The sequence below is a fragment of the Sinocyclocheilus rhinocerous genome, unplaced genomic scaffold, assembly GCF_001515625.1.
Source record: "Sinocyclocheilus rhinocerous isolate Xijiao unplaced genomic scaffold, SAMN03320098_v1.1 scaffold574, whole genome shotgun sequence".
NCBI classification, from domain to species: Eukaryota; Metazoa; Chordata; class Actinopteri; order Cypriniformes; family Cyprinidae; genus Sinocyclocheilus; species Sinocyclocheilus rhinocerous.
Window position 1 is genome coordinate 2,149,451 of NW_015659919.1, and position 25,730 is coordinate 2,175,180.

The 25,730-nt window shown below is 35.7% G+C and overlaps 1 protein-coding gene and 1 long non-coding RNA gene across 3 annotated transcripts in view; both read left to right on the forward strand.

Annotated features, from left to right (window-relative positions):
• Window positions 1-25,730, forward strand: part of znf704 (zinc finger protein 704) — a 48,003-nt gene that overhangs the window by 6,730 nt on the left and 15,543 nt on the right. For both annotated transcript variants that reach the window (XM_016533121.1, XM_016533122.1), the window contains exon 2: window positions 4,124-4,353. In XM_016533121.1, coding sequence (XP_016388607.1) covers window positions 4,124-4,353 — 230 coding nt within the window. The remainder of the gene's footprint in view (window positions 1-4,123; window positions 4,354-25,730) is intronic.
• LOC107724310 (uncharacterized) lies at window positions 6,279-23,637 on the forward strand. The gene is made up of 3 exons (XR_001638014.1): window positions 6,279-6,353; window positions 23,347-23,479; window positions 23,560-23,637. It is a non-coding gene; the product is annotated as an uncharacterized LOC107724310 (long non-coding RNA).

The following is a 25,730-nucleotide window of genomic DNA, read 5'->3' on the forward strand; positions in this document are numbered from 1 at the left end:
GGACGAGTCCACTTTGCACATTTTCATACATTGATTTGAGTGTTTTTTTTTTGGTGCGAAGATTTAAAAAACCCTCAAGTTGCGTCCCATTTTAAAACATCTCTAGCATTAAAAATGTTGTGCATATTTGTGTTTTTCTCACAGGCTTTCCCATATGCATGCATTTAACAAAATAACTTCCAATTTCATAAGCACACACCTTGCATGCAAATGCACCCAAATCACTTTGCACTTAACCCTAGAAAAAACCTGTGAAAAAATTCTTTCACCTTTTAGATGTTATTGTAGGAGGCCTCTAATACAGAAATATATGTTTTTACATTTTTGACATTTTAGTCAGTTTTTAGTGAAATGCTGTAATATTGCAACGTTGGGCTGGCTCTTTGGGTAGCAGAATTTCAGTGATTTTATTCACTGTCTGAACAAATGTAGAGAACATCTAAAGGTTCATTTGCTGGGTGAAATGCTTCTGTAACCCCATTACAATAATCTATATATGTATTAGGGTTGGGCCGATAGACGATGCCATCGCCGATGACTGACAGACATCACGATGTTGAGCCGGCATCGTGATCTCCCCTCCCCCCCCATACCCCCCGCCAATCTGCCGCATCCCAATTCCGTGTTCGGAAAGGAAATTAAGTGTGCTACGGAACCCCTAAAGGGAATAAATAGCCTACGAGATGGGAGTATAAAAAAAAATATTTCAATACTTTCTCTTGCAATTATATCGTTGGGTAATTACTGTATTGTATACACACTAATAAGCACACAATAATGATAAAATAAGTCTAATTTTTATGAAAAAAAAAACATTTATTATAAAAAATATGTTTTTTGATGGTCATCAAAACCTGATGAACTGAATGAAAGCTTTAAAATATTCTAAATGACTTGACTTTAAAACTTTCTTCTCTTGTATCACAGTCCATCTCAAAGTCACTGTTCTCATTTTGGACAGCATCAGTGATATATCATACACACATGATGAGACCGTCTTTCTTGGCTGGTGGCAATCTGAAATGGAAAAAAAAATTATTATTTTCCAGGCTAAAATTATCAGTGCAAATTGATCCCAAACATACTTACACATTTTAAAGAATTCACCCATTCACAGAATTCACACATTCCACAGAATTTACACAATACTGTCTGATAGCTTATTGTGCCCTTTACTTATCATGCTAATAGTATACTCCCCACATTCCAGAATATTATCACCTGTCCCTCATGCAGCAAGCAGATATTTGGGCAAACAAGCAAAGGGCCAGTTAAGTACATTTTAAGATACAGATAGTTTAAAATATTGCTACACAAATACTTTCAAATTATTGAAGAAATAATTTATTCTTCAACTTGAAGTCACTGTTCTCATTTTGGACAGCATCAGTGATATATCATACACACATGATGAGACCGTCTTTCTTGGCTGGTGGCAATCTGAAATGGAAAAAAAAAATATTATTTTCCAGGCTAAAATTATCAGTGCAAATTGATCCCAAACATACTTACACATTTTAAAGAATTCACCCATTCACAGAATTCACACATTCCACATAATTCACACAATATGGTCTGATAGCTTAATGTGCCCTTTACTTATCATGCTAATAGCACTTATACCCCCCACATTCCAAAACATTATCACCTGTCCCTCATGCAGCAAGCAGATATTTGGGCAAACAAGCAAAGGACCAAGTACATTTTATAAATGATAAGATACAGATAGTTTAAAATATTTTTACACAAATACTTCGAAATTATTGAAGAAATAATGTATTCTTCAACTTGAACTTATCAATTAATAATCTTGATTGAATCTCAAAATTGTAACAAAAAAGACATTTAAAACTTGTGAATGATCAAAAACGGCATGTTTCTATTAGTATGGAACAGGTGAGAAGTACAGTTCATCCATGTAATGTGCAAGGTGCACAGGCAAATTTTTCTACCCCTTTAACCCAACATTGCAAAATTACAACACTAACATAACAAGCTCAAAAACTAAAATGATCAATGCATTCAACAATACCTTAATATCTACATGATCTACACATATTAATAATCACAGAAAAGGTTGTGTGAGTTTATGGCCAGGTAAATAGGCCTATTTTTAAAATCTAGCATCCAATAGCATTGCAAGGCTAAAGAATAGGACCCATTAGTTGTGTAAATGTGATCTTAGAGAAAAAAAACATGAGCTGCTTTATTTTAGTCAAGCTAAGACTGATGTTGAAATATTACAACAGTGGGCCTTACAGGGCTAAATTGATTAAAATCCTCTAACTCTTTAGCAAAAATAAGATCTCATTTGAATAGTTTGACTGGCACATGAATTGTAATCCATATTTGATCAGTTTGGAGTCTGTGCTCTACATGAGGTGAGAAAGCTGTGGTCGTTAAAAAAACAAGCACACAAAGCAAGGGTGTGTGTTTTTATCTTCAGAGAGAAAGACTTAATAGTGTGTGAAATTTTAATTTGAACTTGTCAACTGTGCAGTTTTGATTTGACGCTTGAAAGTCTTGCACAACATGATACCACTTTAACAAATCTGTTCATCTCATGAAAATACGCCAAAGCCTGGCATTCATCTTGTTCATGAAATAGCATCATTCCTGCCCTATGGGAGGTTTAAAGAAAGAGTTGACCCCAAAAAATGAAAATTCTGTCAGCATTCACTCTTTTAGTCTGTTTTTCAATGAAGCACCATTAGTAAAATTCTGCCTGATACAGATACTAAGCTGATGAATGGCAGATATTACATTTCTACAGTATTGTCTAAAATAAATAAAAAGGACACAGACTAAAATCATACATTTTAAACGCTTGAAGTGAATTTAGACATCACAACATTATAATGGATATTTATTTTGAGATTTGCTAGACATTTTACAGTGTTATTAAATGTTTAGCATTTTTAAATGTAAACTTTTAAGTGAGTGTTAGATAACACCAACATGAAAACTAAGGAAAATTATATTCATAATTACATATCCAATTTTATAATCAATAATATGAATATCTAGTAAATATATATTATAAAATCTCTAATATTGGCTGATGATAACCTATTGTGCGTCCCTAGTTTTTCATCCAGAGCTTATTGTTTGGCTGCAGAGGTTTTGGAATATCATGCATAAGTTATATAGACCATGTTTGTGATACATTTTATGGTGCTTTCATATCCTTCTTTTTAAAGCTTAAAAGCTTAATCCTAATTTATTGTTATTGTATGGAAAAGAGCAGCCAGCACATTCTCCAACATTTCTCCTTTTGCGTTCACAGAAGAAAGAAAGTCATACAGGTTTGGAACAACATGAGCGTGAGTAAATAATGACAGTTGGCACATAAATAAAAAGATTCTCTATTAAAATACCACACTTCACTACTAGTAAGGTAAAATTCCGTTTTGTATGTTGTTTTATTTACCTTTTTTAGCCCTTATCAGCAGAGTTTCTTGGACCGATATTGAGGCAGGTATCCAGGTAGCCATCCATTTTATTTTTAACTTCAGTTAACTTTGACTCCTCAGTTAAACTAATCGCGTTACGGTAAGATAATGATCTGGATTGCACACTGCTCACTGTTGCGGAGATCACGCTCTCCGTTGGTGCATACAGTGATGTACGTCGTCTTGGCCCCTGTTTGCCCTCTCTGTAGCATGCGGTTTAGTGTACCGCAGCTTTAGTCACAGTGCAATAGAAAAGTCTACGGCTGCTGTGCAGATGAGACGTGCAAGAGGAAAAGCTGCTCGTCTCTGCATTAGTGTGGTCACGGATGGTGGCTTGTTGTGCTAAGGGGGAAATGGCAGAGCGAGGGGGATTTATTTTTCTTTTCTCAGCAGCGCAGAGATCTTATAAACAAACGAGCCTGCAGATGAGCGAATAGGATTTCTCCATCCAAAGCATTTTTCAGGTGTTTGTATTGACCGGTGCATTAATTACCAGCAGCTTAAATACAGCCTAATGCTCCGTGATTGCAAGCAAACAAGCCTCGCGGCAGGGGTCTATATACCATTAAAGACCCCCGTAGGTGTAAATAGGGTTTCATTGACGGGAGCCACTTGGAGAGACTATTAACACAGTTAAGACTGAAGAAACTCAAATGTGTTTTTCTCTGCAGAGCACCTGTAATGGTGGCCAGCGGGACGGGCCCACGCAGGGCCAGAATGGGGGCATGCAGAGAGGAGAGGTGCCCTCCCTCAGCCCGGAGAGCACAGAGGAGCCAAGGGTGTTGGAGCACAAGCGAACGGGCCGGGCGCTAGAGCCAGAGAAAGATCACACCCGCTCTGTTTCTCTGCTGGAACAAAAACGCAAGGTGGTCTCTTCCAGCATCGACGTACCACAAGCCAGGTAAGACTGCGGGATGAGCGCCCCCTACAGGCACAGATGAGAACTGAAGGAATGATGTGTTATTGTTTACTTCATTTTTCATTTTCATGTTGTAAATAAGAACTAGACTGTAGTGCAGGTGAGATCACATTATTTCACATTATTTATCAGGTTTTTTTTCTATAAAATTGCATACATGGATTTTTTCATAAATGGATGGATCCAGTCTTATTTAATTATAGAATATTTTTGAGCAAAAGTGATGTTTGGACAAAAAGTGATTTTTTTTCTTTTTCAGAATCTACTGAAATATTTTCCCTCAATATGCATATTAAAAGTACAAAAATATGGAAGTAATTTGTTAATAGCATATTGTAGTATAGTCTCAGCCTCGTTCTTTAACGTTCCGCCTGGGGAAAAAAATGCTGTGGCGCCCGAAACGTGATTGGTTGCTTTAACTGTCAGTCATATGGCAGCCAAGGTTCCCAGACCTTCTGCCATCAGTCTGAAGGTCTGGCAACGCGAGACAAATTGTAGTATATATACCACTGTTTAAAAGTTTGGGGTCAATATATGGCTGGACAATAATTCAATATCAATATGTATCGCGATATAATTTTTTTAAAATAACGGTGATATGATTTTTAAACACATTTCCGATATTTCGATATACATTACCAGTGTTTCCCATACATTGATTTATTTGTGCCGTTTGACTTCGTTGAATAAACATGAGCACTGCACGTTTTAAGAAATATATCGTGATATCAATTTTGGCCATATCGTCCAGCCCTAGGTCAATAAGATTTTAATGTTTTTGAAAGAAGTTTCTTATGCTCACCAAGGCTGCATTTATTTGATCAAAAATACTATTATAATGTGGAATATTATTACAATTTAAAATAAGTGTTCTCTGTTTTAATATATTTTAAAATGTAATTCATTTCTGTGATGGCCAAGCTGAATTTTTAGCATTAATAGTCCTTTAATTGTATGATTTACTGTTATATATTCATTACATAATGCGCTCTAAGCGAAACGAAGACCACCAGTATATTGATACAAGCTTGTTTGTGGTTTGTGAATCCTGTGGTCTAAACACTTTACAGCACTTACACTTTTTTTCTGACACCTCTAGCATGCAGCAAGCTGTAGAACTACAAAAACATTGTGACAGCTGTATTCCTTTGTTTGTCACAAGTAATTTGAGGCAAGTTTTAACACGCACAAACACACAGTCTTTTTAGTGTGACTTTTTAATTTTTAGATCCTAAAAATCAATTGGCAATTCAATTGACATGAAGCATCTGCTGTCTGATATCTATTACTACACTGAGGCCTGATATCGACTCAATATTTATTTGTTGACGAATTATTGATCTCTTAGCTCAATTTGTATTCTATTCGTCCATTCAGGAAAAAAAATGTCTCACTGAGCAATTAATTAATTTTATGCCTGAGAAAGATGAAAGATGATTTCTGTCTGCGTTAATTGGCCTTGCATGTTTGATTTGCTATAGGTTGACTACCGATGTCCCTAGGTGTTGTATTGATCACCTTAGTGGTGCTCCATTTATGAAGCTCATTATTTTTAATGCTTATAGAAAATGGAGATTAATCCTCCATGTACAACAAATGATGTTTGTCTTGCTACCTCTACATCTTGAGAGATTGCACTGCTGGTTGTGCTATTGGTGCTATACAATTAGTTTTCTGAACATATTATTAATATTAACATGACATAAAATAACATAAACTTCCAAGTTATATATAAAAAGAAACATTTTATATTAGTGGATCATGTCACACTAAAGACTAGTCCAGGGGTGCCCAACCCTGTTCCTGGAGATCTACCTTCCTGCAGAGTTCAGTTCCAACCCTGATCAAACACACCTGTCTGTAATTATCAAGTGCTCCTTCAGATCCTAATTAGTTGGTTCAGTTGTGTTTGATCAGGGTTGGAGCTGAACTCTGCTGGAAGCTAGATCTCCAGGAACAGGCTTGGGCACCCCTGGACTAGAGTAAGCGCTGCTGAAAATTCAGCTTTGCATCACAGGAATAGATTACACTTTAAAATATATTACCATGTAAGTTATTTTAAATGTAATAATATTTCATAGTATTATTGTTTTTACTGTATTTTTGATCAAATAAATACAGCCTAAGATTCAAAAACATTTTCAAAAAATCTTACCAACCCCAAACTTTTCAATGGTATCATGAACCTCTAGGCAGAGCAATTCATGATGATCATATCCTGGCTAAAATCGAACCAATTTTTAGATTTGTGTGCTTGAGTTGATTCAATCTCACAGTGCGTGTAACCATGTTTGCTCGTATATTTTCTTTTCTGTGTTTCTTTTAGACAACTCAAACCTCAAAACATGTATACGTTGAGCTCTGAGGTCTATTAGTCACGATTTTGGACAAGAAGCAGCCACAAGTTTAAATATCTCAAAATAATTATGGTGCCTTTCTGTTGGCAGGGCCGTTCAGTTTAGACAAACACAGACAAAGTTCTGGATAGTGTGCTTTGGTTTCTTTTGCATTTCTCAGCTCCAGGATAGTTGATCAATCCCTTGTGCCAAACTAGCCTGAGGATTAGCTTCACTGTTATTGTGTAAAGGGTTTCCAACATGTCAAAATCAATATATAGAGCCTTGCGACGAATGATTTTTATAAAGCGCCAGAGAAGACTATTAGATTCCATAGGCCAAGAGTCTATTGTATGAAATCACATGAGGGCCATGCACTTAAGTAGATGAACACAGAGAGGACACTTAGACCAAAAAAAAGGTTAGATATAGGTTTAACTACCTTGTGTTTAAATTCAGGAGTGGGTATGGGCGTCAATACTCTGAAATTGTGATTGATTGTCACTGGTCTACCTAAATGGGAAATGGTGACACATAAGGAAGAGAATGGAACAATTAAGACTAAACTGTCGTGAGGAAGGTGGTCCAGATACTTGATTGTGATTGGAGACCAGGTCGCACGCTCTTGAAGTTGTGATTGCAAACAGCAGTGACCTAGATGCAGTGACACTTTAATATCACAGGACTGGAGCTTGTAAGTAGCCACTTGGTTTGTGTTCATTCAGTGTACAATAGAGAGTGTGCTGGGGTTTGTTTGGTGACCTGCAGGTCTAGGGGGGGTGAAGGGGGCCACACGTTTCCCATCTCGCGTCAGCTGTTTCAGAGTTCAGTGTTATTGGATACTGAATAGCTTAGTTCATCATATTTGTTTACAGAGTTCCACCACAAGCATTCTGTGTCTTGTATATTAGTTGACCCAATGTGATTACTGACCTCTCTTTCCCCCATCAGCTTTGCTGAAAGAGAGGTTTATTAAAAGATTGAGAAATGCTGTATGTGGAAACCATTTTGGTTCCTCTTTCTATTAGTGTACAACATAAATCTACAGCAGCTTTATATTTTTTCTATGGCAGGAAATAACCTATTTGAACAAAAACAGTCTGACTTTTAATGATGCAGGCCTCCACCAGACTAATTGTGAGCAGGAAATCAATAATGGTGTGTGTGTAGAATTGTGTAAAAGCAACATTAGTTGCTTTAAGAGAATAGTTCAGCCAAAAAAAAAAAGAGAATATGGACAATATTTACTCACCTTTAAAAAGATGAACCAAATTTGTTTATTTTCTATCTTCTATGGAGCAGAAATCTTTGAAGAATGTGCTTCCCACTCTTTTCCATTAGTCATGCACCAAAATGAAAATTTTGGACACGCTGGGCTGGAAAACAACACAAAAACAACAAAATAATTATTTTAAATTAGACCTTTCTACACATTTCTTACACAAACGCAATGATTCACTTCAGAAGGCCTTTATTAACCACCCAGAGCTGTGTGGAGCACTTTATATGATGGCTGGATGCACTTTTTGGGCTTCAAAATCTCGGGCACCATTCACTGCCATTATAAAGCTTGGAAGAGCCAGGACATGTTTTAATATAACTCTGATTGTATTCGTCTGAAAGAAGAAAGTCATACACACCTAGGATGGCTTGAGGGTGAGTAAATCATGGGGTAATTTACATTTTTGGGTGAACTATCCATTTAAGTGTGTTATCAAGGTTACATGTTTGAGCATTTAAAATAAGAGATTTGTAATCATGAATCATTGTTTATGGGTCCTGAAATACAGCTTATATTCACCTGTGGGAGACTGCAGCAGAGACAGTGGTCAGGAAACCACATTGGAGGATTCTCCAAATAAACCTACTGCTCCGAGAGCTCAATCCCCCGAGTCCATCAAAATAAGCTTTTGCATTACTGTGGTAAAGCTACGGAAATGAATGCAACCAAACTACTAGGTTTCTTATAACCTCTCATACAGCCATATTGCTTGAAATATGGGTGTAACCTTTGTTATTGTTTTTTTTTTCTTTAACAACAAGCTTTTCCTTCCTCTTCATCCCCAACCCCCCTCCCCAAAAACAAGTTCCCTCAGAAAGTGGATGGTGGCTGGGCTGCAACTTTAGAGAGCATGTGATTACCATCTGAAAAGCGCCACTCTTTGCAAAAGCTGAAGTTCTGCGATGCTGGATTTTTTCCAGCACTCTCACAGCAAACAACACAGCGCCTGGTGTTGGTCCTGGGTGTCTTATCAAACTGGACACAGCATGTTGTTTTCTTTTTTCAGACTTCCATGAACTTCACGATGATTGAAACAGTAGCAAAACTCCGCATTTGAACAGGCAATAGCAAATACTTAAACTAGTAACAAAACATACTTACAGTCGCTGATTCAGAAGCGCCAGATTGTCATAGCAAAGTCAGAATGACCTCCTCTCCTAGGTTCACGAAACGGTCGTCCATAAAATGCATTGCTGTTCTGTTGTAAGTAATCTTAAAGATTCCTAAATGCATCTACTTTCGGAAGGCCAAATAAAGTGCTTTTGCTTTCACCTAGTGGGCGGTGTTATGTAAATCTTCCCACATCGTGACGTAGACATGTGGGGCGTGTTAGAACGAGCCGTTTTAGGGGGGCGTGGCAGAGTCTTAACTTTGATAAAGAATATCTCTTTGGTTTTGAGACTTTAGTCTTTGCAACTTCAGGGATCTTATCTATTCACGAACAGCTTGTAACACTCCAAAGAGAAAGGAAAACTTGAAATCGCATCTTATGACCCCTTTCAAATGCTTAAAATATGATCAGGAACGTTTAAGGAACGTTGATTTGTTCATCTCTCAATCATCATTGTATTGCAGTCTTATATGCTTTGCCCCCACCATATAAACTACAGAGCTTTGATCATAAAATAAACATTTAAATATCAAATTGTTAGGAGACATATAGGGATAACTGATATTATATGCATTTTGTGTAAGTAGTCCATTATACTGTTATAAATACTGTTATAAATATTGATTTACATTACAGTCAGAATTTAATCTTACTTTTTGACCATATAAATATCAGCATCTGGACCAAAGGGCATATTTTTGCTTAGGACTTTGCTTTTGAGCTCCATATTTTCCTATATGTGTTAAAACTAATGAACAAAAACATGCAAACCTTTTTTAATTTGTCTATAGCAAGGTTCAATAAACTATTTCATTAAAAAAAAATACTTTTATTTCATATATCAGGCTTAACAGGGTTAAACATTTTTGGGGGAATTGCTCAGTTTTGAAGTACTTAATTTCATTGTTTTAGATATATTAATAAAGCAGCAACACACAAAATAAGGTAAACATGTAAATAGATGATAGATGCAGTTTTCATTGCACAGTTTTCTATCTTGCAAGTTAGATCTGGTTGTGGATGATGCAATCAATTTTTGTAACAGTTTGCATAATTTACATATAAAAGGCTGTTTATTATGCTCAAAGGCTGATTGTGCTCAAAAAATGACAATGACTGCCCTCTTCAGATGCACCTAGTTAAACTCAGTAGCAGGTGGTCAGTGACTAGCACAGTTTTTTCAGCTGAAAAACCTTTGTGAATATAGTGCAACAATTTCACCCTTAGTCGCTCAAGCCACTAAAACTACATTATTATTTTGTTTAGAAATGAAAGAATTGGGTCTAATTTAATGGCAAAATACATGCATAAATATGGTTTTTATGTTGAGGCTATGTTGTTAAGCCCAAACTATAAAATCAGTCATCTGGAAATTGTGTTCAAAAAGGCCATCCGTAAATAGTTTCTCTTTCATTGCTAAGCAATAATAGCCTTTTCCATTAGAAGCTTTAAATCACTGGCCGCTTGCATGTCAAGGCTTTGGAAATTGGACCACCTGTGATGGTTTGGAATGAAATGTGCTGGAATTTGTATGCAAATTAGTGGTTTAATTAAAAATCCCTGAATATCAGTGAGGGGGAGTGGCCGAGAGTGGATTATGTCTTTCAAAGCAATAATACAGGCTGTTGTTGGGTTGTCCTCACAAGATGATTGAAGTTACCAACGAGAAGAGCTCTAATGTTTGCCGCAGCTCGATACCAAACACACCAGATCAGAAATGGCTTCCCATTAACATCCAACCTCCCTGAAGATGCCTGTCTGAAGAGAGTCATTTGTTTAAAAGATCAAAGCGTGATTCCATCAGCCTTTCTAGTTACGATAATTTGTGTACAAGTGCAATACGCTGCATTCAGTTATGACAATCCCTGATGTGTTGCCAGTCCGTCAATTTTAAAGCTGTCAAAACAAGTCTATTTACATTTATTAATGTTGTAAATAATGAAGTATCGCCTCGTTTTATGAGTTTATCACTTCTATACTGCAGTCATGGGAGTAGAAACAAATGTTCAGGCTGTGTTACTCTGACAGTCACGTTACTGTAAATCACAATGTAAATCAGCCAGCGGTGCAGGGACTACTTCAAATGTAATTGCAGCATAGCTTTTCATTGCTTGCCTACAATTTGCAGGTGTGTTAAGAGTGCATTCTCAGCAGTATGATCAAGAAAAAATATCACATCAATACTGAGATCATATGCAGTGCTTCTGTGCTTGAATCATTGTTGGAGGCTCTGGAATGGGTTGTCTCATTATTTTAAGAGGCTGCAACGCAGATGAGCGTGAAAGGATGAATTGATCGCATGTGTGAATTGATATGTTACGTGCTGTAGAGGCAATAATCATAATGACTTTAACATCAAGGTTTTGACTTTTCCTTTTTTTTTCTTTTGAAAATGGACTGTAATTCAGTGTTCACAAACAGAGATTCTGAAAATATTAAAATTAAATTAAATTCAAAATATCAGTAAATAATATAACAGTATATAAATATTACTTAAATAACACTAGAGTTATTTTTTTATACTGCGACTTTACTTTGGTCTCTAAGATTTGATTTTAAACTACCCAGATATGGTGTTTATTGGAGATTCATAAACGGGGATTCACAATGACATTACAGAGGGGTTTGTGAGATTTTAAAAGAAATGCCGAACATTAGCAATACATTTGTTATTAGTTAGTTAACAAACAAACAAAAAAAAACTTTATTTGTATTAGTAAATGTTGACTTTACAAGTTGGCCTTAACATTTAGCTAATCATTTTTTTCATTGTTAGTATTTTTGCATTGTTGATTATGTTAACAAATGAATCCTTTATTGTGAAGTATTACTGAAAATTTAAATAAAACAACTTTTTAATTATAATTATATTATGTATTTTTGAAATTTCCACATTTTTAAAAGACTGAAAAGAATAGTCTTTTTTTTAGATATTTGCCAGTCAGATAAAATATTATATCATTCTTACTGAATAAAACATTACATTGAACTAACTATAATTATGAATTATTTTAACTGTTTGATACCTTGATAAAATGTATTGTAATTAAATAATAATTTTAAGCCTATTACATTGTATTAAGAAAATACATAACAATGGAAATATTTTACTCTGTGAAAATACTAATTTTATTTATTAATAATAGGTTAATAAATCACAATGCTTGTAAATAATTTAAGCCATATGAGTTAATCTGACAAAAAGGGTTGGTTAAAGTCTGGATATAAATGTCTCTGTTGCTCTGTTTGGTAAGGTAACTGTAGTCTAGTCTTTATGCGTCTCCTCTTGTGGCTGCTGAGAGGAACTAATTCAGTTTGAGTTGTGGTTTGGGGCAAAGATTCTCTGGCAGGGGGCATCATGATGTTGAGTTACTCAAGTGTGTCCTATTAAAATAAACCTGCGTAACATATTATGCATTTCTAATTATACGTATCAGTTTTGACAGTGTAGTTGGTAACATAAATTATTGATCTCTGTCGAGCTGAAAGACTTTATTAATTAAAATGGAGATGTACTAATTAAGCTCTCTGCATGGGGGTGTCATAATTGTCCCCAATTTAATTTGGGTGGCACTCACCAATTGTGTCATAGTTGAGGGAGACGAGAATAGGGAGACTCTAGGGTACAGATATGACCGTGACAATGGCAAAGAGTAATAGAACAGAGCAGAAGGACAGATAATTTTTTCCACTGTTAAAATACAATACTTTCTCCTATCCAAGTTGAATGTGCAGACAGTAAGCCATTCTTAGGTTGAGTTCCTGGAAGAGCATAAACAATGTGGCTCTGTGGTGATTTCAAAACATTGCTCTGTTTTTAAGGTTTGACTTTTCAATTTTAGTGCAACTAATGGCATGAGTTTGAGGCGGTACTTCCTGTTTTACTAAACAATGTGTGACAGGGCCCTGATGACAGAACGTAGGGTTCACTTAAATTTACCCTAAAAAATTGGCTAAAATGTATTGATATAACAATGACTTAAACTATTAAAATATATATTTTAGGTAATTGAAATAAAGCAGAATTAAAATAAAATATAATTATTAGATGGAAAATGAAAAAAATGAAAATTAGAACTAAAATTACTAATTAAAATATTGAAATAAAAACTAATTCAAAATATTAATAAATAATATAATAGTATATAAATAATACTAAAATAACAACTAGAGTTGTTGTTTTTAATACTGTAAATTTAATTTGGCCTCTAAGATTTGATTTTTAAAACTATACCCAGAGATATATATATATGGTGTTTATTGGACTATTCTCAAAGTCTTATATATCTATATTTGTATATAAAAGGAAAGGGAATGAATTTAATGTTCTTCTCATACGACTACACTGAGAAACAAAAAAAGGCATATCTGCTGCTTTATCATTATACTGTATATGATTAATGTGATTACAAAGGTTGTTTGCAAAATCTATACCCCTCTCCCACAGGTTCAGGGCTTATAAAGCCAATATTATGAGCGTAAACCAAAACAACACTGTATGGATTAGATGTTATGACTGTGACTTGTGATTTATTCCTGCATGCTGTGATACTGTTTCCTAATTCCCACCCTTACATAACACATTTTCATATGGAAGGTCTTTAGTGACCACAGACATCAGAGTGGGCAAAGACTAACCACTTTAAAGGGCTCGGCTGCTGCTCAAGTTGAGGTTAGCTCATACTATTCTTGGTCTCTTGCTGATCTTTCAACAATGCGGTGCACTAGAGAGGGAATGTTCCAGATGTTTAAAGAATGTCTGCTGAAACACCATATGTATTACATGTTGCAGAGCCTTTGCACTGAGGTTTCGTTATATTGCCCAAGGGATGGAGTATCATTGTTATTGCCAGCTCTTAGATTAATCATTCAGACTCAGGAGCTTCATAACATGCCTGTTGCACAGTGGCACAGCAACTTTCCATGTGCACTAGTTAATATGAACTTTTTTGCCTTCTTTTTTCTGATCAACATTTTGAAAAATCATTTATTACATTTTGTGTTATGACTTCCAAGAGCAACTGCAGTCAGTTTTTGTAGGAATGTCTCGGATGGTCAGTTAGTGAGGTTATCTACATATTTTTAAGCTAAAAAGTGAATAAATTTAGAACTCAGAGAGGTGCTTTACCATACTAACAATAACTGTTGACTGTCAGCTTGTTAAAACCCTCTCTGAGAAGCATCTCTAAATTCATCTCCCCCACCGCCGCCGCACTCATCACAGCAGCACTTTTTAACAAATTATTCAGCTTCAACAATACATTCCAAGACAATTACTGTCAAATTCGTCCTATTATTATGCATAATTCGAAGCTCATAATTTGTAGACTACTATACTGTAGTTCTCACTTTTTGCTTTTTATCCACTGCTGCTCTTGATGTGATTGTTTTCAAATATGGATGACAGAGTTGATACCAATATCAATACTAATTTTATACCACACCAAAAAAAAAAAAAGCTATTAGATCAATGAATGTACATGTTTAAAAGTTTGGGGTCTGTAAGATTTTTTTTTTTTTTTAAGAAGTCTTTTACGCTTCCAAATGCTGCATTTATTTGATCAAAAATACAGTAATATTGTGAAATATTATTACAATTTAAAATGACTGTTTTCTATTTTAATATTTAAAAATGTACTTTATTTCTGTGATGGTAAAGCTGAATTTTAAGCATTATTACTTCAATCTTCAGTGTCACATGATCCTCCAGAAATCATTCTACTATACTGATTTGCTGCTCAAGAAACATTTCTTATTATTATCAATGTTGAAAACAGTTGAGCTGCTTAATATTTTAGTGGAAACAAAATATGAATATAAAAATTCTAAAGAATGTATTTGGAACTTTTATATTATTATTATATAATTTTAAGCATTTATTTGAAATATCAATCTTTTGTAACATAAATGACTTTACTGTCAATTTTGATCTTTTTAATGCATCCTTGCTGAATAAAAGTATTTCTTTCTTTTTTTTTTTTATCTTACTGGCCGCAGACTTGTCAACATAGTGTAAATATTAATAAAAAAATAACATGTAGCTTTCAAGTATTTCTAAGTGAATTAAACCATTTCACGCCTTCATACAATGAATCAAGTGAACTGTTCAATAAAATGGACAATGAAATAAGAGCAGTGTGTGTTTTTCTATTTTTCTTGAAATTGTAGATTAATTAATGACAGTAGACAAGAGCAGGTTTATTTAAGCTGTGTTTAAACAGCAAGACCTAATACATAGATTTGTTTTCTAATCTGTTTACATTCACTTAAGACATAATCGGCCTGCACAGCCTCATTACTGCAGTGATAAAGAGATCTTCACAGAGTTTGTGCACAAATCCAGATATGAGCATTCAAAGCAGCAGTCTGTCACAGTCAGGGTAGCAAATCGGTATCTCAGTAACATTTTTTAAGTTTAAGTATCGACTTGATGCCAAAGTACATTTGCTAGGCCTTAAAACAATGCAAGCAGTACTTCAATATGAGTGAAATATTATGATTCTGAGCTCTTCTCAAGAGCTGCTGGTGCTGATCTTCACATTTTGCTCTGAGAAGCATGTGAGAAGAACAGCCCAGAGTTCCTTTTTTTCTCTTTGTGGCTGTGATAACAGGTAAAGTCTCCCCTCAACCCCCCCTTCAAGGGACATGTGGGCCACGTTGTGTTTTTCTTCGCTACAAAGACTTCCCAGTCTCCTCTGAATGCCTGTGGCTGGAGTAAACAATAAGGCGGTCACGTGAGGGGCAGCAGCGGCGGCTCTGCAGCATCTATGGGAGCGGCTGCGCTCCTCTTACAGGCGCTGAACTTTGCTCCATTTGGAACCCGCGAGGCTGCTCCTCCTCTCTGTGCTCGGGGGGGCTCGTGTGTGTGTTGAAGTCTCTCGTGTAACTCGAGGAACTGTGAAAGCGAGGGGTTCGGGTTTTGGCACTACCTCATAGCACGTAGCGACAGGAAACACTGCACAAATAGCTCGGCCAACTCCCCTCATCTCGCACACTTTCTCGCTTTGTCTCAGTCATTATTTATACATACCCTGTTGCTTGTTTGCTGCACAGCTGTCTGCCTATTAGGGATCTGCAAAACAACATATTTTTTTAAATCAGCTAGTCTTTGAGTAGTTTATTTATCTGTAATATATAAAATAAGTTAAATTATTTACAGTTGCTTTTTGGTTATCTGCAAAATATACAATTAAAATATTTAATAATATATTATAATATGTACTGTACAATGCCTTTCTAAAAAGACATTTAAAAAAAAAAAAATTCTATTTTTTAAATATAATAATAATAATAATAATACAGATATTTAACATTTCAATTTGCCGAGCTATTATTGAGCTTCAATATGTTGAGCTATTTTTCAATGTGAAACAGCTATTTTTCATTTTTATATTAATAGTTGCTTTTTAGTAAACAGCAAAATATAATTAAAATATATAATATAACAATATGTATTGTACAATGCGTTTCTAAAAAATATTTTTATTTCTAATTAAGTATCAGTGTCTCAGTAGTGATGAAAATGCAGAATAATTTCATTATTATTACATAATTATTACATATATGTTTTATAATTACATAAGATTTTCATAAACATGTCATTACTGTTAGTTTTGTAATAAAGTTCAGCACTATTTTACATTTGAGTGGGATGTTTTTATTCTATATTATATTATATTAGAATAAAAACATCCCACTCAAATGTAACATAGTGCTGAACTTTATTCGGGTTTTGGCACTACCTCATAGCACGTAGCGACAGGAAACACTGCACAAATAGCTCGGCCAACTCCCCTCATCTCGCACACTTTCTCGCTTTGTCTCAGTCATTATTTATACATACCCTGTTGCTTGTTTGCTGCACAGCTGTCTGCCTATTAGGGATCTGCAAAACAACATATTTTTTTAAATCAGCTAGTCTTTGAGTAGTTTATTTATCTGTAATATATAAAATAAGTTAAATTATTTACAGTTGCTTTTTGGTTATCTGCAAAATATACAATTAAAATATTTAATAATATATTATAATATGTACTGTACAATGCCTTTCTAAAAAGACATTTAAAAAAAAAAAATTTCTATTTTTTCCTATAATGACATGTTCATGAAAATCTGATGAATATTATATTATATTATATAAAAAACAATTGCCTGATTATTTGGTTATCAATTTTCACACTTTAATATTGGTATTGGCAAAATTCAATACAAGTAAACTTTATTACAAAACTAACAATAGCCTGTCAAGTAATCATTAAAAAAATTAGTTGGGTGAACTATTTCTTTAAAGTGCTTTAGCTACGAAAAAAATGCTGAAAGAATAAATTGACCTCAGTATCACCTTTGTTTTTCACCATTTCTTTTTCTCTTTCTTGTTGTATTTTCCAGATTTTCACTGAATATTAACTCCAAAAAAGCCCACTGGCATAAAAAGCCGCTGTAATGCGTTTCACCGGTGATAAAATGAGGCTGAAGCCCTCTCAAGACTCCAGTAGTTAACTTAATCCCCCTTTCAGCGGCTCGCTGTCATTCCCGGCGAGGTTAGAGCGCTACGTGACGGTCATAAATACAGCAGCGGCCCTCCCGCAGCCACTCAGAAACAATGCGAGCCCCGTCCCCGTCCTCCCTGCGTTCTTCCCTCACTCTCAGGTGCTGAGTGGCCAAGACCCCTCTCCATCTCGCTGTGACGCTGTCTTTCTCTCTCACCTTCTCTTTTCAGTTTGTACTCTTGCTCTCTCGCTCCTTGCTCTCCCCCTTTGTCTCCATGGCTCGTGTTTTTCTGCGCTGTAGGAGAGCCGCTCGTCCACCGCTGTGCAGGTCATTGAGCTACACCTCCTCTCGCTTTCACATTTACATAAGGAACAGTAGCCTGGCGCCGGCTCTACCTTAACCAGGGCATCTGCTGCTGTTTACCAAGTGTGCGTGCACAGAATCAACATGCCACCACCAAAACAAAGGAAAATTAGTTTACATGCTGTTACAGTCTTGTTTACCATTTTGGAGATGCACCTGTTTCAATTCCGCGCCAAATCACAATGTGATTGTCATGTATAAATCAAGAAAATATAAGCAATATACAGAGCAACAGATTTTTACATTTGGAGAATGTAAATGAAGAAGTTGCCAGGGCTTATGCAGTCTTCAGAATGCTTTCAGGGACACACAATATTTTGGTACCATATCAGATATTGGCCCATATTAGAGATTTTTTTTATGTTTGTTTGTTTATTTGAAATTGGATATTTGTGTTTATTAATTACTTCTATTTTTTCTATCATCTAACACTCAAAGTTAAACACAAATATTTTAACAACACTGTTAAATGCAATCTCAAAATGAATATCCGTTTTTTACACTGTACATATTAAGGTTGTGATGCCTAAATTCATTTGTAACCTTTAAAACAACTGAGTTTAGTTTTTAAGTGTTAAATTGCTGATTATTATTATTATTATATATTTTTATCTTTTCACAAGGCAGTGTTAGTCTTCACTAAAAGTATTACAAATATTTTTGGTTAATTAACAGATTAAATAAAATATAAATATTAGACAAATAAAATAGATATAACTAAAACTATATCTGTAATATATCTCTATAAATATATCTATATAAAATATATCCAAGTATTTCTATAAATAGATATAACTAAAACTGAAATAAAAGTAAATACTAAATAAAAATATTTTACCTACAAACTAATAAAATGACAAAACATACTAACTAATGCATAACAAAAGTACTAAAAATAAAAATTCTGATTCAAAATATAAACATAAACGCTTATTCAAAATATTCATAAACAAGATAATAATAGCAGTACTAATAGCACTGTTTCTCACGGTTTAATACTTATTGCTACAGGTATGTTCAAATCTCTAATCTTACTGTAAATATGAGCAATAGTAATATTGATGCTGCCTTGACAAACATCACTTAATATACTTCAAACTTGCCTTTGTGTTGTACAGCATACATTGTTCTACAGGCTCTGCAGCAGAAGGTTGAGGATTTCTGCTCTCTCTATGCATAATGTTGATAAACGGATCACATATTAATGGAAGTGGTGTTCCTTTGAGCTTCTAACCAGTCAACTTCTCACTCTTAACCACACACCTGCCATTTTTATTACGCCCCTTAGGCAGCTTTGTGTGGAGTCCACCAAGGTATTAAACCTGTGGAAACCACCATAACTCCCCTAATAAGTGTCCATAACCCACTCGCAAATGACAGGGTCTTTGTCCTGGCCTGAGGCAGTTAGGACATGATGTTCAGGGGAAGACGACTACCCCCACCTCACACCGCACACGCGCTCTTACCCGTCAACCCCATCTCATGAAGTATGGAGTTTTATGAGGCACTCCAATACCCCCCACACTGTGTAATTGGGAGCGTCTCTGTCGTAGTGATGGCTCCCTGGGGAACGCGGGTGACGTTGGCGGGGGGATGGACGGGGTCACGTGCCGGCGTGAGGGATGGTGGGCATGGCGATCTACGAGAGATTGGGACACTGTGCCTTTGACGCGTAGACTTAAAACATACATTATTAGCCATTAATCAAAGTTTTGTAGGCAGCCGGCATCCGTTCTGTTGTTTTAAGTCTATAATGTGGAAGGAACAAGGTATGCCTCTCACAGGATGAAGCACAGGTGCTTTGTGGGCTTGCACTCAATAATAATCACATAGTCACTAGTGAATTCCTATTGTGACATTTGTACTATTGACCTCAGCTTTGTGTGTAGCACTATTGTTACCAAAGACTGCTGCCTTCCTCCAGGGAAGTTACTATTTATGAGTTTAGATGTTGCTCATAAGGTTTGTGATTTTGGTGAACACAGTGGATGAGTTTGGGCAGTTTCTATATTACTCTTTCATATTTAGTATCTGTTTTAGTAAGGTTTTAATAATGTTTTTAATAATATTTTTTTTTCTGATGGCCAGTCCAGTACTACTTCTTTTCACTGGCCCCACCACAAAAAAAAAAAAATCCATATTTAGTTTTAGCTGCAGTACCATTTAAAAGTTTATGGTCAGGTTTTCTTTTGTTTTTGTTTTGTTTTCTTAGAAATGTATACTTTTATCAAGCAAGGATGTGTTAAATATATTTTTGACAAAAATATTAAGCAGCACAACTGTTTTTTAACATTAATAATAATAATAGGAAATTGTTCATTGGCAGGAAATCAGCAAAATTATTTCTGAGGATCATGTGACACTGAAGACTGCAGTAATGATGCTGAAAATTCAGCTTTGCATCACAGGAATAAATTACATTTTAGAATATATTAAAATAGAAACAGACATTTTAAATGAATACTATTTTATATATTTTGTACTGTATTTTAAATCAAATAAATGCGGCCTTGGTGAGCAAGAGAGACTTCTTTAGAAAAAAAGAAATTTGAATAGAGTATGGATTTTGGATTTGCTAGAAGTACTTGCTTTTCATTAAATGTCAAGTTTTTCTATATAACATTGTTTTTTCACGTTTTCTTCATAAATAGATAGCTATAATGCAACTTCATATTCATAAACAATCTTGTGCAATGCAGTAAATGAAATTTTTGTAGCTTTCAACAAATTCTTACTGATGCTTCGAAACACTACAAGAAGTAATTGTCTAAAAAATGGTTCCTATTTTAGCTATCTTAGATTAGATTAGATTATCTTGGTGGAAAATCAACAGAATTTGGACTAAAGTGGTGTAACTGTTTAGTGAGTTTGGCCCTCACAGTTATTATGGCTTATTATATCATTATGTCTTGATCACTGGGGGAACTAAGGCACGGTTTTCTGTAAATCTGTTTTGAAATGATACTGTATGTATTGTAATGTAAGGGTGCTTCTTATAATCAATACCAATTACTTCCCATCATGATTCTCTAATTGACACCCCCTCAACCCAAAAGTTAACTTAAGGGACAGTTCACCTAAAACAGTTGTCATCATTTACTCTCCATCCTGTCACCTCGAACCTCTATGACTTTTCTTTCTTGAAGAACAAAGACAGATATTTTGAAGAAAGTTTCAGCTGTTTAAAACAAAGCGGAACCCCTTTGACTTTCATTGAAGGAACAAAAACATGACATGAAGGTGAGTAAATGGCAGAATTAAATTTTTTTTTAAAGTATCCCTTTAAAAAAAACCTGAGGTTCCAGATGGTTAATACGACATTGTAGCGTCCCAGCTCATAAATATGACCATTCCGACGTGACTTGAAGACAACATTTGAATCTGGCAGGTAGCCAGCAGGAACACACAGGCATTGATATGAGTTCAGTATTCAGGGAATAGAACAAGACCAAGTGTGATCAGCAGTCATTGTTGCCGCCGTAGACTTTATAAAGACTCTTTTTTTCCACATGGATGCCGCCTCCTTTCACTATCCCCTCGCTTTTTTCCTGACAAAAGGGGCGGCTAAATGAATTGCTTGCAGCAGCAACAAGCTATGTATTCCCATCGCTCATTAGGTCAGACAGAAACATCAATTCTCTTGAGTCCATCAAAGCAGTTGCTATGCCTGCCGCACGACGCGGCTCTTAAACATCCCAGCACTGGCTTTGTGAATTCAGCTCAGGTACTCCGTCATGGCGCCTCTCAGCTGGGGGAGGTGACACAAAGTCTACGGTGGGTCTTTTGCCGGTTATTTTGTGGGTCATATCTTTGTGTGAACTATACTGTGGGATGTAGACTGAAAAGTAGGGCGCCGATGCCACATCTCATAGATGCACACGACCATATTTCACATTCATTTCTCCTGAGGTGGGACGATGTTTGAGGCTTGAAGTATATAGGTTAATATACATCACTGATTCCCAACCTGGGACAACTAAGCAGTTTCCAGGGGGTACTTGGAACAGTTTAGCTTTTGTTTTGTTTAGCCTATAATAACAGGAAATTTAAGTGATAAAAAAGTACTTATTGTGATATTGTGATCCATACTTCAATATTGAATTCAAGTGACTGTAATGTTATTAATGATAGGCCTGATATGATTATTACATAATCTCCTAATCACCATTTTATCTAATCACTATTATAATTTCTCTGAAGTGTGTGCGCACCGTTTGCAGTTTGCGTGACAGTCTTGGCAATGTATAAGCAAAGCTTATGTGCGCTGTGAATGCATTTTGCTTGGGTTTTGCTTTATTTTACAATGTTTTAAAATGTAAACATTTCTATTTAGTATTTTTTATGCATAATAGCAAATATTTTTGTTATTATTATTATCATTATTTTAATATTATTTGATAATATTCTAATATTTTACAATAAAACAATAGGCTAATTGTAAATGTTTTAATAGTTTGCAATTTTGGTTATTAGCCTACATGTTGGACCATTTTAAATGATGTATGCAAATGAATTATTATGAATATGATTATTATTATTAAGTATAAGTATTCTAATATTCATAATAAAATAATGTTTTTTATTTTTTTTTATTTTTTTTTTTTTATTTATAACAAAAATGGTTTTTTATTTGTAATTATTATTTGTAGTAATTTAATTATTAAAATGTATTATTATTATTATTATTATTATTTAGAGAGAGTTGGATTCAAGGTATAATGTGAAAAAAAAATATATGTATTTAAATGACATTTTCTCATCAGCCAAAGTTTCCTGATTGTGACAGCCATAACTAATGATAATGCTAAATTATATTTCATAAAACCTTAGCAGTTAAGGTCTGAAGGGGGTATTTGGGCTGTGAGGGCACATACTTTAAGACAAAAAAGTTTGGCACACAGTTCAGAACAAAGATGTTCACCTGCAGCTACAGCCTGGCATTTTTCTTTGACATGCTTCTAAGAAGCTTGTCATGTCAAGCATACTTGTCATATTTTTTACCCGACAGCATAAATTACTGGGATTTTTCTCCTATTCTTTCTTTCATGTGGGCTCTTTTACAGTGGCACTGTGTGACGGAGTCAGATAAAGCCTTCTTTTCTCTTTTCCTTGACAAACATGATCTGGTCCTACTGGTGGAAAAGAGCGTTATCCTGAGGTCGATGTTGACCATAAATACCTCAGCTCTTACACAGTCCATGTTTAGCAGGAATGTGGAAATCTCTGTCTTTGTGAGCGTGTTTACCCTCCTCACATTGAGGAACGCTCGTGAACACTGCAAGGAACTGTAAAAACTCGACCCAAGTGTGTGAGGTGGGGGCAGGGGAGGCTATAAATGGCATACGAGTGGCCAGTGTAGCCGAAACGCTGTGCTGTTTTTTGTCTGTTTGCAGATTAGCAAGTAAACAAGGCTGTCCAGTATTAAGGGAAATCATTGTACAACTCAAGCTTTGCTTCTGGCCACGGGCCAGGCTTCACAGGCACAATGTTTATCCATACTACAGGGAGCTGGACCGTGTGTGTGAGGTAAGAGGAGGCTGGCTTTGGTCCAGTGCCAACCACTGTGATTTCTGGAGCGTCTCAAGCATCCCTGTGTTGACCAACAGTACCCCCCTCGGGCCCCTGAGCCCGGCGCAACCCACACATTCAGCGTATCCCGCGCGAGCGGTCAGCCTGCAGGCGTGAGGAGAGCCGAGTTGGAGGGGGCGAGATTAAACGAGCGTGGCATCGAGAACAAAGAACGTGCGAGTGTGTGTGCCCTCTGTGTCGACGGCACGCTCGACCTGTAATGATACAAAGTAATAGATGATGAATGGATTAATCTTTGCTTTAATCAAATTAAAAAGAGATAATGTGTGTGTATTTGTCTCAGGTTGCCAAGGTTATGTCTCTCTCTCCAGAGCACTTTGCAAGTTTGCCTTCCAATGAGAGAGAAAGATTTCCAGAAGAGTTGAATGGTAGAGTGTGCAGTAGATACGGTTATTATCAAAACTGGAAACAGTCCTGGCCCGGTCCTTTGGGCGAAGCAGACTCGAGAGGTTTTCTGAAGTTTCTAGGATTGATAAGAGTCTTGTGTAAAGGTTCCAAAAGGAGGATTTCACAGCGATGCCATAGAAGAACCAACAATTTAGTGAACAGTTCTTATAAGAACTTTTTTGTTTTCTTAGTATGAAGAACATTTTAATCATTTAAAGAACCTTTTGTGCAATAGAAAGATTTCATACATTTTCAAGGTTTTTCATGGAACCATCAATGTATAGTCTAACTTTTAACTATAAGAATACTGTTAGTTCCATTTTGCTGCGTATTCTTGCCAAAAGCTGTTAACTTTGACAGGAAGAGATTGTCTGTAGTCACCAACCACTGTTTATTTTGTTTGTTAATTGCTGTTTATATACAGAAATAGGATCTTTGTTTGTAATAATGAATGTCTTTACTGTCACTTTTGATCAATGTACTGCATCCTTGCTGAGTAAAAGTACTACCTGTTCACTGACCGCCTGATACATAAGCGAAATAATCACTGGATTTACTTTACTTAATTTATCTTTGAAATAATCAATTAAAATTAGTTTTTGTAGATATTTCCTCCTCAGAAGCACAGTTACTCCTGGAAGTTATGTAGATGGACATTAGTTTGGTAAAAAGTGACAGTAAAGACATACAAAAAATGCTGTTAATAAAATAAATGCTGTACTTTTGAACTTTATATTCAAAGAAAAATATTAAGTTTTCAACATTGATAATGATCAGAACTGTTTTACAATGATACCTAAAGGATCATGTGACACTGAAGACTGGAATGTAAATGATGCTGAAAATTCAGCTTTGCCATCACAGGAATACATCACATTTTATTTCTCTGTTGGACCCATAAACTCTGTATATTACATAACCATGAAATATCTATTTTTCTGCAATCTAGTGATTTAAAACATACCTTTTTAATAAACGCAGCCCAAACAGTAAGATTATTAACAACACATTATTATAAAAACAGCTTCACATTACATAACACAAGTGAAAAGGAGGCAGTCATACATTCATGTGTTTTAAATGTTTGGAAAATAGCTGATACATCAGTTCTATTTTGATGCACCGAGTTGCATCATTGCCAAGTAACCATGAACAAAACCTAAATCGCACTATTATAATCAATGAAGCTGTCTACATTGGATGCCATCAGCAACACAGTTTGCAAGCTACAGTTTTCTGCTTGGTGTATTTTTTTAAATCACACCGCAAGTATAAACTGTACAGCACATCACATTTGTACCGTCGATATATACAGTCAAACCACCCAGCCCTGCACTGTAATGATATTACACAGGAAATTGAAAGAAAGCAGCCCATATATGCTGCCACTATTTTATCTTTTAACAGTATGTGACTCTGATTGGATCTTTACAAGGCCGTAGATAAACGCGGAGGGCTTGGTCTGTGACCGCATCCGATTAGTATCTGACAGTCAGAGGTCGCAGTTACAATGCTACATGTTTACAGCAGGTTAAGGTTTATAATGGCTCGACGTCTCTCATGCATATTTGTCCCGTGTTGCATGCAGATTTTTACGTGGATGGCAGTGATAACAGAACGCAGGAGCTCACGCCGGGAGGCTTGATGCGTCTGATTTATTGCCCGTTATTCAGAAGGAAATGAGCGTCATACAGTAGTGACTGTAATAAACGATGGACGGCCCAGCTCGAGCCAACTTCAAAGGCATCTCTCCGCTCCCTCCTGCTCTCGCTCAAACCCGAACGGGAAGGGGAGGGCAGCA